Source organism: Elaeis guineensis, chromosome 12 (assembly GCF_000442705.2).
Source record: "Elaeis guineensis isolate ETL-2024a chromosome 12, EG11, whole genome shotgun sequence".
NCBI lineage: Eukaryota > Viridiplantae > Streptophyta > Magnoliopsida > Arecales > Arecaceae > Elaeis > Elaeis guineensis.
The window spans coordinates 12,716,554-12,735,507 of NC_026004.2; the positions used below are offsets into that span (position 1 = coordinate 12,716,554).

The 18,954-nt window shown below is 41.5% G+C and overlaps 2 protein-coding genes across 2 annotated transcripts in view; one reads left to right on the top strand and one right to left on the bottom strand.

The window, feature by feature from the left end:
• Positions 1-576: 576 nt before the first annotated feature.
• On the top strand, positions 577-1,372 carry LOC105055143 (plastocyanin B'/B''). Its single transcript, XM_010936880.4, has one exon. The coding sequence runs from the start codon at positions 668-670 to the stop codon at positions 1,178-1,180; it is 513 nt and encodes a 170-aa protein (XP_010935182.1). The 5' UTR covers positions 577-667; the 3' UTR covers positions 1,181-1,372.
• A 316-nt stretch (positions 1,373-1,688) lies between these two features.
• The window catches only part of LOC105055144 (phospholipase D delta), a 44,076-nt gene continuing 26,810 nt past the window's right edge, over positions 1,689-18,954 (bottom strand). The window contains exons 7-10 of the mRNA XM_010936881.4: positions 11,967-12,115; positions 3,926-4,096; positions 3,117-3,314; positions 1,689-2,293 (exon numbers count right to left, since the gene is read on the bottom strand). Of these exons, the coding sequence (XP_010935183.1) occupies positions 2,000-2,293; positions 3,117-3,314; positions 3,926-4,096; positions 11,967-12,115 (812 nt within the window). The 3' untranslated portion in view covers positions 1,689-1,999. The remainder of the gene's footprint in view (positions 2,294-3,116; positions 3,315-3,925; positions 4,097-11,966; positions 12,116-18,954) is intronic.

Genomic DNA, 18,954 nt, shown 5'->3' on the forward strand with positions numbered 1-18,954 from the left:
GCAGGGAAAGAGAGAAATACAAAGCGCGGTGGGATCAAGCGTGTGAGCATGTTTCTTTTTCTTATATTTTCCAGTGCGTTCTTTTTAAAGAACGAGTGCCATGTGGGCAATAATATAATATGCGCATGACATTTGGACCTTGGATTATAGGTTGCTCTGTGGTCGTAGTTGTGGCACGTAGATAGTTCAGTTGCCATTTGCCGATCACTCGGTTGTACCACTCCAAATTGGGAATTCTGCTGTCAGATATGGAGGACTCCATAAAATACTAATAAGCTATGTGAGATATTCTTTTCCCGTTTTGATCTCCATTCTCCAGGATTGTCCCAAAGCCCTCCATGGTCCATCTAATCCGAGTCCTCGTTTCCTACCACATACCAGTGCCACGTCAGAAAATATCATCTCACCTTATCCAGCCAGTAGATGAAGGTCCACAAGATAACTTCCCCTCTCTCTGCCACTCATTTGTACAATCCTCCACTCATCCTTCACAAACTTCAGCCACCAACCATCTCTCTCCTCCTCATACACACCTTTCTTGCATATATATATATATAAATATATATATTACCGAATTCCTTTAACCTCCCCTTGCAGTAGCCTCAGAACCATTTGAGCAGAACCATCTCCCACCACAGTCAGGAATCAAAGAGAGAGAAGCTAAGCAATGGCCAGCTTGACCGCAGCAGCAGTCACCATCCCCTCCTTCACCGGCCTCAAGGCCGGCCCAGCCGCTGCTGCACGGGCCAGCGGCAGCGCTGCCACGGGGTCGAAGGCGCCGGTTGCAATGGCCGCGTCAACCCGTGCATCTCTCAAGGAGGTCGGTGTGGCTGTCGCAGCCACCGCAGCAAGCGCAATGCTGGCAAGCAATGCTCTGGCCGTTGATGTGCTCCTTGGAGGCGACGATGGCTCGCTTGCTTTCGTCCCCAGCGACTTCTCGGTTGCTGCAGGGGAGACGATTGTGTTCAAGAACAACGCAGCGTTCCCCCACAACGTCGTGTTCGATGAGGATGAGATCCCATCGGGTGTCGATGCGTCGGCCATCTCCATGAGCGAGGAGGACCTCCTCAATGGCCCGGGGGAGACCTACTCGGTGACCTTGAAGGAGAAGGGGACCTACACCTTCTATTGTTCTCCTCACCAGGGTGCTGGGATGGTGGGAAAAGTGACCGTTAATTAGGTTGTGGTGCCTCGTACCTCATGGTTCTCCTTTTTTTTTTTTTTTTAATGATGTTCGAACTGATGGTCATTTCTAGTCATGAGGGGAGTGGATGGATGAGAAGATATTGAAGTACTATATTTCCATTAGAATTACTAAAGGAGGCCAGTGTGTTCTTCGTTTTTGTGATATCTAATCCATCATCTTTAAGCATGGCCTCTCTCTCTCTCTCTCTCTCTCTCTCTGTGCGTGTATGTGGGTGCAGAAACGTTTGATGGTAAGCACTGCATGTGGCAAAATTAAATTTTGGAGTTGGATAGGATTCAACGAACATGGCCAGTTTTGGCCTCATCATTGCAAAATATCTTCCAGTACTCCAATTCTCTGTATTTGACGTACACAGTTTACAAACAAGATCATGGTTTCTGTTGCTTATCCACAAGAAATTGGCTTATTAATCCTCACAAGAAATTCATATCAAGTGAGCGATGTAAGCTTTGAAAGGCTGAAGTAAAGTTAGCACTCAAGATTACAAACTGAATGCAATATTCATTCTATTAATTGCATCCTTTCATAGTTTACAAGCATATATTACATTGGAAGGATGCAAAGAAGCAATAAGTCTAACAAAACTCCATTCCCACACAACAGCGTATAACAAGGGGGGCTAGAAAACTACCGAATTTCCAATATCAAAGAAACCTTATTGTACCTAGCTTCTGAACAATAGGTTAGATTGGGAATATACCACATTATCCTTTTTTTTACCTTTTCTTCTTCAGACAGGGATAACCGTTTTCCCCCCTTTGTTCTTTGATGTTCTGATCAGTCAGGGGGATGCTACATTGTCAACGTATCAGGGAGAGAAGTAGGTGCTCCTAAAATTTTACCACCAACATCAGGAAAGCACTCTTGGTTGGGCAGGGGACCAACCTTACCATCGACTTCCACCTTGATTGGGTACTTGAGAAGGTGTCCTGTTAATGGTCTCACTTCCTCTGCAGCGTATCTCGCCCAGTTCTCATCGGCTATCTTATTCACAAATTTCACACACTCCAGGCTGCTGGGCTCTTTGTAGAGGTCATCTACAATGCCTAGATGCTCAGCCCATAGTGACATCCTATATCCATATACCTGCATCACAAATCTCCATCTTTTGTATAAAAATACATTTAGAATATGTGAAAATAGCCCAATCTCAATGTAATCAGTCTGTACATGCTTTCTAAAGGATTTGGCGATCATCCAGCATAAAAATACTTCAAAGGGTGTTGGAATTATTATCTTGCCACAGAAATTTAACTCAACAGTGATCTCCAATGGGTTGCTGGATTTGCCATGGTTTTCATCAAAAGCTTCTATAGTGGTTCTAAGCCAGGATGGCTGGCTCTAGCATAATGAACCTTGGTGGTGTTTCACTAGAATATAGAGCATGCACTCACAAAGAATAAGGTGCCATAGTAGGGCTGCACCCATGTATGAAGATCTATGAAAACTAAAGCAAATGTATGAATTCCAGTGATTCTGGATGTTGAAGCTAGGAACCTCAACTTTCCTATTGGCAGTCTCAGAGATCAGGCTTGATATCCTTCAATTGAAATGAAATCTTCATGGAAGACCACCTCAACTTTTGATTGCATGCTTGACATAGTGCTTTTTACCACACACATCATAGTGGATTTTCTTCTACAAAGAGATCTTTTTGTTGATACTAAATGTCTTGTCTATCTTATAAACATGACCTATTCTACTTCAGTAACAAACTTAGAGTATTTTATGTCATAGATAACGATGCATATTTTAATTGATTGAAGGAATATCAAAGAAAATTACATACAGTTAGATGCATAATATGGTTGTTCCAGCTAATGATGGCAGAAAGCATGTACTTGTTTACTGATCTGCGATAGCAATTCAATGATACAGAAAAGCAAAATATGAGAAGAATGACACCAACCTGGCCATGTGGATGTCTTTTTTTCTCAACCCATGTATGATGGGGCTGGTATGCACCCATAGCTATTTCAGTATCTCTTGAACCAGCAAGAGATCTCTGATTGATATTGGCAGAACCCAGAATCACATACTCATCATCTACTATCATTCCTTTTGCATGAACATAAATCATGAACCGTCGATATCTTTGGCAAAGGGCCTGATTACATTTGAAAACAGAGTGAGAAAATAATTTGAATGGGAAACTTAACAAAAAATAATCTGGTCACAACTGCTACTTGAAAAGGAGAAAAATGCTAAACTCGCAGCGCAGATGAAAAATCAGGCAAGCACTTGTTTAGGAGGTAAAGGGTCACTAGCCTGGGTGGCAGACCCCCCATATAGAGCATTAGTCCCACTGGCCCGGATATTTCATGGTTGTTCATCAGGGCTCATGATAGTTTAGAACTTTCCTGGAAAGAATTGAAAAGAGCAAATATACATGCATACGCATGTGCATAACTCTTGGTATTCCAAGAAGTTCCCACATTATATGTGCTAACAAGGTAGATGATCTAGAGCAACATAGGTGCACCTTGATGCAAAATAATAAAAAGTAGTCTATGCAAGCCAATAAATATTGCATATGAATGACATGGATGAGGATATTGCAACACGCGTAGCAAATGCTGAAGAGAAAAGAGATCAGAAATCCAAAGAGCAGGGCCACCAGGAGAAAAATGAGGAGCAATTATGAATGTTTAATTACATTCAACAATATGAAGATCAGCCCTTTTTTTGACACAAAATTAAGTTACTTATATCCAATACCGCTGCGTTTTTTTCAGAAGGTTGATCATCTGATGGCAAGTCGTCCTTCAGCAATTCTTCCCTCTTGCCAAGACAGTAGAAATTCAGGTAATCCTGCGGATGTGCATTTTCAACATTCATGGATTTGAGCTCCTGTCCAATGATTTCATACATCATCTGTATAGTCTGGCCCTGCAAGGTGCACAGCTAAAAGTTATGACCATTTTAACAATAAAAATATAGATGGGAAAAAGATACCCAAGCAGAGAATTGGTAGGTTATATCAACATGAGTCATTAATCAATTTCTCATCATATGGTGAATGTCCTCAATTTTGTTCAATTGCCGCTGTGTCAGAACTAAAAAGATAATCAGTTGTCAAGTCACACATGGTACTGATGATTCTTCACTCTGAAGTATCAATACAAGAATGCAACAGATATACTGAGCTCACAGGACAAAAACTAGGTTCTTTGGAGGAAAGTATAGCACTTGCATGTGGGTGCATGTAAAAATACAAACTGGTGCAAAAATACTGGCCACAGCTTGAAGAAATTCAATTGCAATAATGATCTATCACCTAAAAGAATGATTTAAAAATTTCCGAGCTAACAAGGTTTCCTGGTACCGAGCACTATTCCAATAGTTGATCAATTCTACAGGTTGGTATGGTATATACCTGTAACAACACATGGTGTGCTGCTGGAATGTGAGACAGAAGCTGTACCATTGGTCCATACAGCACTTGTATGGAGCACCTATACCACATTAGTACTTCACCATTAATGGTATAATAGACCAGGTATCTGGTAGTATGGGTCGGTACAGCAAACCTTGCTGCTTATACAACAAGAAGTTAGAGGATGCAAAACTTTGATGTCATGAAGTAGATTCTAATTGTAACCTTGGCATAATAGTTAGGGGTGGCAATCAGGTCGGGTCGGGTATAAACGGATCGGGTCAGAAATAGGTTGACTCAAAAAACTATGAACTCGAACCCGATCTGTTTAAATAAACAGGTTAGATTTTAAAATCCAAACCCGACCGACTTAATAAACGGATTACCCGACCTGTCCTGTTTACTATCCGTTTATAATAATCTATTAAAAAAAAATCAATCGGACCAACCCGGCAACCCATTTAAAAGAAAAATTAAAAAATAAAAATCTGCGAGCTCTGCCCTGCCGGATCTCCGCCCGACCGCCCTCCTCCCGCTCCGCACCTCCGCCCAACTGCCGCACTATCCCCCGCCTCCATCTCCACCCGACCATAGCACTGTCAACCGCCCTTGGAGCTCAAGCTGAGCCCCTCTATCTTCACGCCCAAAGACAGGCTCCTGATGGCCAACAACGATGAGGCCGTGAACGATCTCCTCGAGCTTCGGATCTGGCTTTGGTAATTGGAGGACGAACAGGAGGATGAGAAGAAAGGGAGGAGCGGCACCATCACGGCAGAGGAGCAAGGCGGTGATGAGGTGCAGAGAACGACCGATGGAGTGGAAGAATGGGAGGCCATCACCATTGCGGGCTTTCTCCAAGGAGGAGAGAGGGAAGGGGACATCATAGCCGTCGTCACCGGTGCAAGTGACGGAGCGAGTAGCTGCAGGGGCTGCGCAGGCGTTATGGGGGCGACGGCGTGGAGGAACTCGCGTGCTGGCATGGAAGAGGGAGGCAATGGAGGGTGAGGTGGTGAGAAATATTTAGGGCTTTTTGGAGAAAAAGAAGAGGAAAAAGGGAAAGTGGGGCGAATTTTGTGACTTCCATCGCTGGGCCGCTCAAATTTTTCGAAAGGGATCAAAATTGAAATGGGCCGCCCAAATTTTACCAAAATTCAAATATTTTAAATAAAAAATATAAATGGGTTAAACAGGTTGGTGGGTTGAAAACTTTAAACCCAAATCTGATCCATTTAATAAATGGATTAAACAGATTGATCCGTTTACGATCCAAACCCATTTAATCTAAACCCAAACTTGCTTATAGAGGGTCCAACGCGGGTCGGGTTGACGGATCGGGTCATATTTTACCACCCCTAATAATTGATAGGATTGCTCCTACATGACCCAGAGATCACATGTTTGAAATTTGAAAAAGGTCTCTCAGCGTATAGGGGATAAGTTGATGGACAGTTGAGCTTTCCCTGACACTGAAATGTTGGGAGTCTCGTGACTGGGCCTCCCCTTTTTTGTGAACTAGATTCTAATTAAGGCAAAATATCCAAACACATTGATCAATTTATACGAACAGCCATAATTTTTGTGTTCTAATTATTAACACCATGCCTTATGTGTCCAATTGGTACACAGGTAACAACATGATATTGTGATTGTTAGGCTACTTAAACTTTCAAATTATAATAAATAGCCAAATTTCTTAATTCCAACAGTTCTTTATAATTAGACACTAATAAAATTCAGGCTCAAACTCCCCTTATAAGCTTCTAGTAAAATATACAGATAGTCTATTTATCTTTCCTTACGTGTGTATAGGTAGTATAATGGTATAATTATAACTGTGTAGTTTAGGAATTCCATTTAAGAATAATTGATGAATATGAGGAAAAGATTTTTTTTTTATTTTTCTTTCATATATAAGAGGGTATACAAGAGGCCTATAAATATAAGTACGTAGACCCAAATATGGACAGAGAATAACAAGAATATGCTAAAGAATAATATCCAAGAATCCTTAATTAGACACCTTTCTAATTAGATCCAACCCTTCCAACACTCCCCCTCAAGATGAGGCGAAGATATCTCGAAGCCCCATCTTGTCAATCAATTCAGAAAAAGAGGATAAGCTAAGCCCTTTGATCAGAATATCCGCCACCTGACCAGATGACCGAATGAAGGTAATGCAGATCTGGCCCTGATCAATCTTCTCCTTGATAAAGTGACGGTCAATCTCGATGTGTTTGGTACGATCATGCTGTACCGGATTGCTTACAATCTCAATTGCCGCCTTGCTGTCACAATACAACCGAAGAAGAAACTTGTTCAGAAGTTGTAACTCCTGAAGCAGCTTCTGAAGCCAGAGAAGTTCATATATGCCTAGAGCCATTGCTCTATACTCAGTTTCTGCCGATGATCTAGCCACCACAGACTGTTTCTTGCTCCTCCAGGTAACTAAATTACCCCCTACATAGATGCAATACCCAAAGGTAGATCGCTTATCATGCAGTGACCCAACTCAATCTGCATCAGTAAATCCCTCTCCTGAAAGGTGGTGTCGTGAGAACAATAAACCATGACTAGGACCTCCTTTCAAGTAGCGCAATACTCTGAAAGCTCCCTCCATGTGAGATTCTCGTGGATCATGCATGTACTGACTGATGACACTGACAGCATAGGCTATGTCGAGTCTCGTATGTAAGAGATATATCAACCTTCCAACCAGTCGCTGGTACCTTCCTCGATCAACAGGAGCTCCACTATCTGTCACTATCTGATGATTCTGGTTTATCGGGGTAGCAGCAGGTTTACACCCCAACATCCTAGTCTCAAAAAGCAAATCTAGTACATACTTTCATTGTGACAGAAAAATCCCTCTGGATGATCACGCAACTTCTATGCCCAAAAAATACCTTAGTAGACCTAGGTCTTTCACCTCGAATGCTTGCTTCAGTTTTCCTTTGAGTTGCTTAATCTCATAATGGTCATCTCCTGTTATTACAATATCATCAACATAAACCAAGAGTATAGTTTTCTTTCCCTTGAAATACCTATAGAACAGAGTATCATCTGCATTACTCTGTCTATATCCCATTCCTTTCACAGTCCGACTGAATCGATCAAACCAGATCTGAGGAGACTGTTTGAGGCCATATAGTGAGCGCTTTAGCTTGCAGACTTTTCTAGCAGTTGCTTTGATCTCAAATCCCGGTGGTATCTGCATATATACCTCCTCCTGAAGGTCTCCGTGAAGAAATACATTCTTCACATCTAACTGATGTAATTCCCAGCCAAAGTTAGCAGCACATGATATCAATGTTCGAACAGAGTTCATCTTGGCCACTGGAGCAAAGATCTCATCATAGTCCACCCCATATGTTTGAGTGTAGCCCTTTGCTACTAGCTGAGCTTTGTATCTTTCCACCTTACCTTCTGAAGTCTGCTTTACGGTGTACACCAACTTACACCCCATAAGATGCTCACCAGCTGGCAGAGTGACCAGATCCCACATCCGATTTTTGGATAAAGCATTCATTTTTTCTAACATTGCTTCCTTCCACTTAGGTTCTGCCATAGCTTTTTGCCAGGTATTAGGAATACAGATGGAGTCTAATGCAGCTACAAAGCTTTGATAAGATAGAGATACATTCTTATATAAAATATAGTTAGCTATATCGTAACGGTAACGAGCAGGAGAAACAATTGGACGAGTACCCTTCCGCTTTGCAATAGAAATATCAAGATCAGAATTGGTAGTAGAAATAGTGTTACCGTTACGGTTAGAGAACTCTGAAAAAGAAGATTCTGGAGAAGAAGCTTCAAACGATGGAGGCACCTGGGCAGTTGGTGGATGCACACCGGACTCTTCAGACTCTTCAGCTATCCCAATACCAGGCTCCCCCTAGATATCATTACTATGATACTCTCCCTGGACACCAGAATATCCAGGAGTGCAGAGATAGTCACTCGAAAGAAGTAATTCTGGTGTCCCACTATCAGATGGACGACTTCCATAGTAGGCTTCAGTTTCTCGAAAAGTAACATCCATAGTAACAAGCATTCGCCGCTCAGGGGGGTAACAACACTTGTACCCATTCTGAGTAGCAGGATAACCGACAAAGACACACTTTAATGCTTGTGGATCTAGTTTTCCTACTGAAGATCTATGATCTCGAGCAAAACAAACACACCCAAAGACTCTAGGAGAGACCACATAATCGGTAGACCCCTTCAAGCACTGTATGGGGGACTTAAACCTAAGTGTCCTAAGAGGCATACGATTGATCAAGTATACAGCGGTCAAGACAGCCTCACCCCACAAAAATTTAGGAACTTGCATGGTAAAGAGTAAGGACCGGACTACTTCCAATAAGTGCCTATTTTTTCGCTCGGCAATCCCATTTTGAGTATCAACACAAGTGGTTTGATGAAGAATTCCGTGAGTGTGAAGATACGCATAGAACTCCTGATTAATATATTTGGTGCCATTGTCAGAACACAAAATCTTAATCTTGGCACCGAACTGAGTACCCACAAGTTTATGAAACTCCTTAAAGCAGTTTAAAACTTCAATCTTTTTCTTTAATAAATAGACCTAAGTTACTCGACTAAAACAACCAATAAAAATAACAAACCATCTATGGTCTATAGTAGTAGTACTACATGGACCCTATATATCAGAGTGAATTATAACAAAAGGTTCAGAACTTTTAACCCCAGATATAGGAAATACTCCTCTGGTGTGTTTAGCCAACTCACAATGATCACAAACTAATAAATTTTTGTTGCAATTATTTGATAAAGAAGGAAATAAGCGACTAAGAACAGAAAAAAAAATATGATCCAGCCTACGATGGTGTAACATAAATTCTGAAGTGGCACATCTAGCAGACAATGCATACCCCTTCAAGGATTCCATACTGTTCTCATCAGCTGATAGGTAATAGAGTCCATTGTGCAGCCTACCACCTCTAAGTATCTTCCCCATTTTCAGCTCCTGAAATAGACAATGAGAAGGCCAAAATGTGATAGAGCAATTCAAATCTCTAGTAACAGAGCTAATAGAGTAAATTTATAGGAAAGGATGGAACATGCAATACTGATGACAATCTCAAACTAGGGGTACAATCAATGGATCCTTTTCTGAAACAAAGGTAAAGGATCCATCAGCTATTCGGACTTTGTCCTGACCTGAACATGGTGAATATGAAATAAAACTATTAGATGCCCCTGTCATGTGACTAGATGCTCCTGAGTCTATTATCCAGGAGTTGGATGTTCCATTTACGCAAGTAAATGCAGGTGATAAACTATATGGAGTACCTGTGTGGGCAAAAAGAGAGGAATCAAGATACCCATCCTAGTGGCTAGGCTATCCCAGAGTAGAGGGTGTGATGCTAGAAGATGACTCATACTTTTTCATCATTCATCGGAGGGTTTGATACTCTTCTACAGATAAGCTGTGTGCAGCACCCTCAGTCTCTTCAGAGAGATTGGCTTGGGCAGATCCACGACCATGACTCTGACCTCCAGTTCTTCCACCACTACGACGACCACCACGGCTCCGACTACCACGCCCAGACTGATTTGGGCGACCATGGAGATCCCAACAAAATGCCTTGATGTGCCCAAGCTTGTTGCAATGAAAACACACCTTCTCACCTATCTGCTATGGCTGCACAGTAAGAGCAGATCTTATAGGACTACTGAATTTGAAGGTCACTCGTCGCCGTGTCTCATCGTTTAAAACAGTAGAGAAGACTTGATCTAAACTAGACAACATATCTCTAGTGAGAAGCTAAACTCTGACAGACTCAAATTCCGGATTCAAACCATATAGAAAGTCTTGAACCTGTTCTTCCTCTAAATACTTCTGAAATCCATCAACATCAATAGGGCATTATGGAACAAAAGTTTTATAATGATTAGCCTCAAACCAGAGACGCTTCAACTCGGTGGCATATTCAGTGACAGATAAATCTCCCTGACGAAGCTGACGCAATTAAGAACGGATCTCAAATGCTTGAGCGAAATTCTGCTTCTGGGAGAACATTTGGGCCATTGTTTCCCAAACCTCCTGTGCAGTCTCTAGCAGCTGTACACTTCTAGCCACTCTTGTGTCATGGTATTGAGAAGAAATACCAGAACAACAGAGTTCTCCATTCTCCATTGAGCTATATCCTGCTCACCATTAGCAGGTTTCCTCTTTGTGCGGGTGAGATATCCTTCCAAACCTCATCCTTGAACAAGCAGACGAGTACTCCTCTCCCATTGCAGAGATATCGCTGGGCCATCAAGTTTTACAGCCACCTAAAGAGCATTCAGTGATCTACTATCTCTTGACGAACCATCGGATTGAGTGGCAACTGTAATAAGTCGATCCAGTAGACTTTCAAGATCTTGCATAGTAATTGGATTGGCCATCTCAAAGTATGATAATCTCACCGACACACTATCAATCAATCACCGGATACTCCTTAACTATAGACTTTCAAGTATTCGGCCATAAAATCTTTCCATCTTTTTTTTTTGAAAGAAGAAAAAAAAAATAAATCAAAGGGGGCTAACCCGCCCTTCTGTGATGCCATGGCTCTCAGAGGGTGCGGCGGAGGATGCAGAGGGCCGTTCGTCGGGCGTAGAGGTGGGAAGACGTACTGGAGGGTGATGCAGGCGCCGCTGGCGATGTGGATGTTGGTGATGCGGCCGTTGATGGTCTTGAAGCTGTTCACGATGAGCTGCTCGTTGAGGTAGATGGTCATGTCGCCAGCGAAGACGATCCAGATTGGGCCCTCCTGGATGGCACCGTAGTAGAGGGTGCCAGGGGTGGGGTTCACCAGGTCGCGGTCGGAGGAGTCGATCACCAATACCAATACAAGCGGAGATCGGACGGCGGGCGCAGATGTGCGAGTTGCCGGAGAAGGGGCGTGCGGGATGCCGGAGGGGCACGCGGGAAGTTGGGTGCGAGGCACTCGGTGGGGCAACGGGTCAAGAGATTGGGAAGGGAGAGATAAGAGGGAAAGGGAAAGGAGAAGGGAAAGGAGAAGAGATCGGGAAGAGAGAGATAAGAGGGAAAGGGGAAGGAGAAAGGAAAGGAGAAGGGAAAGGAAAAAAAAAATTATGATCGGGAGGAACGGGAGAATGGATCAGAACCTGAGAGCTCTGATACCATGATGAATATGAGGAAAAGATTTTCTTTTTATTTTTCCTTCATATATAAGAGGGTATACAAGAGGCCTATAAATACAGGTATGTAGACCCAAATATGGACAGAGAATAACAAGAATATGCCAAGGAATAATATCCAAAAATCCTTAATTAGACACCTTTCTAATTAGATCCAACCCTTCCAACAATAATAATAGAATATATATGCCTTTTAAAAGCAAATACTACCTGCCAAAAAAGAATTTCTTGAACCGAGTAAGCAGTTGGGACTCCTTCTGGCCACATTGGTATAACTATGTAGACTGCAAATCGCTCTCCAGCTCTAATTTTGCTAGCAACCTTTAAGGCTAATTCCATTGGTATCAAATTATCAGCATCTGTTGACGGCAAACAAAGCTGTAAGTACAGAAGCTTTAATAGATTATTCAAGCAGAAAATATTTAGAATTACATTTTGATATACACCAAAACCAATCTTGCAATTTTAGCGAAACATATGGAGGTCCAAAAGTTATCTGTAGTACAAAGGCCAGCAAAGAACCAAGATAGATAACTGATTGATAAGCAGATCTGTAATGCTTGATAATATTTCATTAACTTATATGCCAATAAAGATATAAAGTAAGAAATTTTGGTATCTAATAATACAATCAAAGTTCACCATCTCGGTACTGAGACTCATACCGGTACCATTCTACTATAGTGTTGGTACAACATGGGACCCGTATGGTGTGGTATGTCTCATACTAGATGATATAGGATGGTACAGCGAACCATATATACTATAAAATAATACCAGTAGTAAACACTAAAAAACACATACATCATTATCCATGATATGGCCTCTCTCCTTCACTGTTATTGTTGGTCAGAATAACCATTATGACGAAAAAATTGATTGCGAGATGTTAAAAACAAATGGCTACTTAGAAAAGCTGTTAAGAAAGAAAACCAACAGATAGACATCGGTCAATAAATTCATATTATTTCATAGATGAAGGCTTTGCAGGCTCTCTTTGTAAACTTCCACTAGCTGGGAAGCATTGTCCTGTCTTTTTGAGATAGACACTCTAGATCAAGGAATAGATTCATCAAAGGCACATGAACAACAAATGAATGGCCCTGAATCTGAAGTTGTGGCCAGGGAAACTATGGCCAGAACAGAAGCTTGCCATAAAACTTGGGAAAGCAGATAAAGGAATGAAAAAATTTTACCACAACTCATTAAGAGAGTAAACTTTCTAGATCCTGACACTCAGAAATAGACCAAGTATGCCTGCTTTGCAACCAAATCCACCTTCACAGCTATTCCAAATAAACATTATCAAATTTGGAAATTCCATGCTAGAGTCTCAATAAATTAAGCTAAATTATTTCGAGCTGGCTTTGGGCCTGAAACTTAAATGAGTTGGATCTTTCATTATTAAGTCTTACTTCTTCCTGCCTAGGCTCAAGCTTGGCTTGACTCCTTTGGTTTTTAATGGTCGAGGTTTGAATTAGGTTGGTTCATGTGTTATCAAGCTTGCTTTAATTTTATGCAACCAGAACTTTTGAAACTAGTAATTTAATATCACAAGAAAAGCCATCAATAAAACAAGTCAACATTATTGGATATATGGATGTTTATAGCCCAATAGCATGCCACTTGTACACATGTAACAAATATTGATCAGAGCCTGAACAGAGCCTAGCCCAACCTAGTTCTGCATGGATTGTTTTGTTAACTGAACCCAATCTAGGGCTTGAGCCCTGCTAATGAACCCAAAATTTATCACAATCTTTGCTCATAGAACATCTCCCTTTTGAGCTAGCCAAACTAACCTGGCTTGTTGACACTGTTGTGCAAAGTGGCACACGCGCACACAACTTTTTTGGAATCGTACATGATAACTTCTTCTATTATATATTCTTATGCCATGCATCATAAAGAAACCTTGTAGAAGACAATATAATAAACACTCCTTAAAACTGAAATCAGCACCTATTTGTCTCAGAGTCTATCATTTTTACAATTGTGTGTACTTGTAGACACTTGCAATGGACTAGTTTGCTGTAATGTGCTCAACATACTCCTGCTTCCATATTTGCGTGCCTAAGTCTGAAAATGACTTGTACTATACATAAGTTGAGGGCTCCAACCATACATGTTATGAAGTAAAAGCAAATTGGGAACAAGATAAGATATCCCATCTTTGCATATTTATTCCTACCTCTGCACAAGACTACCAATAATACCTACTGATTTATCTTTGGTAATTCCATTTTAAACAAATAACAGCACAAAATTTGTATCATATCTTCTCATTAATTTTCGATTAGCACGTTAAGAGTGCCTAACAATTAAAATAATTATCTAACATGATTAAACCACCACCACCCCCCCCCTACAAGGGTAATGTAGCTAGTTTAGATATATAATGAACTAAAATAGGATGGTGTCAAACCCATTATTACTTAGAAGAAGCCAACAATTAAAGATAACTATGATAATATAATTATCCATCATTAGGGGCAATACCCAAATGCACAAGTGCAGTCGGCTATGGCCCTATCATGCAACATATAGAGCACGATATCATACAAATCATTGCATTGCACGCATGAAGTATTATATAAACCAATATCTTTAGTTATATCAGACATCATGACTTATTTGGTGCATTGTTGCCAAGTGCTCCTTACTCTTAATCAAGGTTTGCCGTCTCGATACTGGACCCCGTATCAGTACCATCCTATTACAATGTTGGTACGTGTAATTCAGAGGTTGGTTTGGGGTACCAAGTATGGGAATGCCCCTTGTACCATGTACTGGTTCGGCACCGTTATGGTCGCGTACGCTCCAGTACCGATCAATACAGCAAACCTTGCTGCTAACTTATAGAATGAGATTCCCCTATAACCACATATGTCCAATACTTTGCTCAGAAAAAAAAAAAAGTAATTGTCAACACTTGCTCTCCAAGGTTCAGCTTCAAAATGATAACAATGTTATCAATTTGATCAAGAATTGCACACATAAATAGATATACTTGACTTGGAAGTCGGACGAAATAAAAACTTAGTTAAATTTCAGGAAGCACCACCATCAGAAGACTAAAACACAACCTCAATCTGATAAAGCTAAACAATCAAAAATGTAGTAGTACAATATTATGCAGACATGTATTCTATACATTTACTATTTAGTGTGATTTCTAATTTATGGCAATAGTTCTTTGGAACCATACAGATCTTCTTTCTCATGTTGTCTTCAATATGTGACTAGAGAAAAGCAATCAACTTCGATTTTCCGAAGCCAAAAGATACCAGTAAAATGTAGAGCTCAATAAAAACTAAGATGGCCAAAGCAAAATATTAATAAGTCATACATGATACATATGTTGGATGTATGCCCTATAAGCCAATCTCGACTGACGCATATCATAATTCTAGGACATAATTTTGTACTTAACGGACAGCTTTAATTCCATTCATGTTGTATGTGTCCATGAATCATAAGAGGGATTAACAAGATGACACATATTCTTAAAAAATTGAGAATTTGAAATATGTATCATTGATGGTTAATTACTAAATTGCTCCTGATCATAGGATCATCACAGAGATGGTGATTGATCCAGATAGACTGGTGCACGGATTGCTTCCTTTGGATAGATGAGTCTCGAATCTGCGGTGTAGGAATATTGGAGCGAGAGTACAGATGATTTTTAGAGAACAACTAATACTGAGCGTGACCAATACGAGAAACCACATGGATGTCTGCTTACTCGTTAGTGACTTTCTCGATGCTGCAGTAGTGTGACTGGTCTTTTGACCTGTGGTGCTACGACTGCTCACAGTGAGGCTGCTGGAGTTTGACTACACATAAACATGACCTCAATAAGTCCTTATAGTGGATGTTGATGACAGTTGATCCACTATAAGAGCAGGATGCGCATCTAGATGGGAACTATTGATTTTAGCAGAAAGGAGTAGTCCAATATGATTTATGAAATTGAGTTCAGAAGTCCTTGGTCAAGACAGTATGATTGATGGAAAAGAATTTTCATGAAAATTCACAGTATGAACTCGAGTCGAATAAATCTTACATATGACTGACGATGGGTTTGACGAGTTGTCTATGACCTCCGTTTAATCGGGACTCACGATAGAGAGACTGTATCACACGTTAACTGCACCTAAAGGTTCATCACATTTTATTCTGCTGGATTGCCACTACATACTACTAGGTGTCACTGATGGATTATGAGGCTCATCAGCATCATCTTGGTAATCGATGATACTTGATGGATAGAGTTGGAATAGTTCCAAACCATTGAAAAGAGTTTCGAAAATATTGTGATAGAGATCATAATATACCTCACTAACAGACAGAATAGAACCTATGGGGTCACACATAAAAGAGATTTTTGACTGATCAGATGTTGATTTACGATTATGAATTGTAATAAGATTTAATTATCAATTTGATTGATGATTAAATTAATACAACAATTGCAATGTTTAATTCACTAAGAGTTAGTGAAATTTTTTTTAGAGGATTTAATTTGCAATTAAATTGTAATAGGGCTCAATATGATTGAGCAATGGGGTTCAAATCAAATTTAATTGAATGAGATTCAATTTAATTTGGTTTAGGTTTGATTGGATCAAACCCTATTAGATAACAGGCTTGATTCAATCAAGCCCTATTGATTATAAGATGACCTTATATCCAGGAACCCAATCCCTAACTTGATGGGATTTAATCCAACTCTTTTTCCAATTGGATTATGACCTAATTGGATTCCTAATTAAACTAGGATCCAATTAGTTATTTGATTATAACTAATTCTTAAATTGGTTAGGATTGGTCTAAAAGTTAGTTAGGGATTGAATCAAGATTCAAGATTTCCTAATTTGATTAGGAACTCATCAAATTCTTGGCCCCTTACCCATCTCCACGCCTTCCTTTTATTTTCCACGCTAAAAAAAGCTTCACGTAGCCCTCTTATTTGCGTGAGAAACCTCACACCCCATCCTTCTTTCTGTGAGATAAGTCACGGTAAAAATCAGCCCCTTATGTTTCTATTACACGTCTAAAAGAAAGGAGTTTGGCCCACCCCAAACTCTATTCTAACAGCCTCTCCTACACGCCATAATATTAGGACTTTGACTCCTAATCAAAACATACTTCCACGCTGATAAAAGAGAAGTTTTTGGGCATTGAAATAGATTGATTTCAACGTGAGAAAGCTGCTGGTTCGCAGAAAATCAGCTTCATGGCGTGAAGAAAAGAGACGAAGAAATGTCTTCCTCTTGGGCTGAAAAGAGAGGAATTGATCCTCCTTCGTGGCATCACAAAAGGTGAGGAAGAAAATCTTCCTCATGGTCTGAAGAAAGGAAGAAGAGTCTTCCTTCTTATGTGCTGATTTTTGGAGAGGAAAGGTTCCTCTTGGATGTGTGAAAAAGATGAAAGAAAGAGTTCTCCCATGCGTGGAAGAAAAAAGAAAAAAGAGTTCTTCTTTAGATCTGTAATGTAAAGATTTTTATCCTCCTATTCTTCTTTTTCTCTAAGAGTGGCTTGAGAGAAAAGAAGAATTCTCAACAACCGTCAAGATGCGACTCTGCAAGGGAGCTAGCACCCCAATGAGATCAAAAACTTCTGATCAGATCAAGGCCTTGTATAGATATCCATAGAGGTTGGACGCTTGTGCAGCTTCAAAAAACCTATTGAAGACATCCGAGATCGTCATACCGCTGGTGAAGATCAACTCGCGATAAAGATCCAAATCTTAAGAAAGAGAAACAAAACAGATACGCGATCCGATCACATGTTTATTTTAAATTAAAAATCAGATTATGTTATTTCTGCATATGAACTAGATCTTTAAGTGCCTTTATATGATGAATGCATGCTATTAGATTGAAAGTGTTTCAATTTATTATTCCGCTGCGTTTTGATTTTGAAAAAAAATTGAAATCTACATGCACGAGCACCTATAAAAAACTTGTTAGGATTTGACGCCTTGAGATTCAGCCCACATTGAGCCCACAGCGAGGTTCGCGGCGAAAAACGGAGTCCAACGAGACCAAGATCACCCGAAACGAAGCTCAGATGGAGGAGATACGAGCTTTTGAAGTCGGCACGAGAATCGAGGTGGCGGAGGACCGCCGGCGACCGGCGGCGCGCGGCCCAGCGGGGCGCGCAGCCCAGGCGGGCGCGCGGCCCAGCCGGGCGCGCCGCCCAGGCGCGTGCAGGCCCGCGCGCGCGGGCCGGCCCAGGCCAGCGGCCTGCTGGCCCCCTTGCCCCGGTCCACCGTGGACCGAGCGGTCCACGGCGGGGCCTGTGGACCACGTGGGCGTTTCCCACGCATTTCTCCCGGTCCACGGCACTATTCCGTGGACCGGAGCGCGATCTGACGGCCCAGATGGCTCCCGGTCTTGATCCGACGGTCTGGGACATTGATTTGGCTTGTTTAGGACTCTTAAACCTAATCTAATTAGGTTTTAAGCTCTGTTTAACCCTTTAAAAGGGCCTGAGACAAACAGAGAAGGTAAGTGGTTCGGTTTTTCACACCATACGGAGCCGTACGAATCCGAGAAGAGAGAGAGAGGTGAGAGCGATGCGAGAGGAGCAGGAGGCTCTTGGACAGCGGTCGCCAGGCTCTTCAGGGGTTCAGGGGGGTCTCCAAGAGAGAGAGAGCTTTTGTGAGGAGAACTTCAGGTGAGAGAGAATTGGGTGTACAAGGGTTGAGGGTGAAGTCTCCTCTTGTAAATTTTTTTTTTCATAGTGAAGTTTGCATGCCCCGTGGAGGCGAGCCCTTTTGTGGCTGATCCACGTATTTTGATTGTTTTCTTTTTGTTTTGTTTCTTCTTTCTTCCTGCTGCATCGCGTGGTACTGAAAGGATCTTGGGAGGTGGTGTCCTGGCCAGACATCCACCCAACAAGTGGTATCAGAGCAAGGCGGTACAAGGACGCAGATTGCAGTGGTGGTGAGCAAGACTGAAGATGGAGAAAACAGGAACAATCAAGATGGAGATCAACAAGTTCGATGGTAAGAGCAATTTCTCCTTGTGGCAGGCAAGGATGAAAGACGTGCTCATCCAACAGGGGTTGATCGATGCTCTCTTGTGCGATGAAAAGCCGACCACCATGGAGGTGCGGGATTGGAAACGGTTACAGATGCAGGCGGTGAGTACCATCCGCATGTACCTGACGGATGAGGTGGTGATCC

Coding starts and splice junctions, on each gene's coding strand:
- LOC105055143 (XM_010936880.4), top strand. CDS start 668: ATGGCCAGCTTGACCGCAGCAGCAGTCACCATCCCCTCCTTCACCGGC.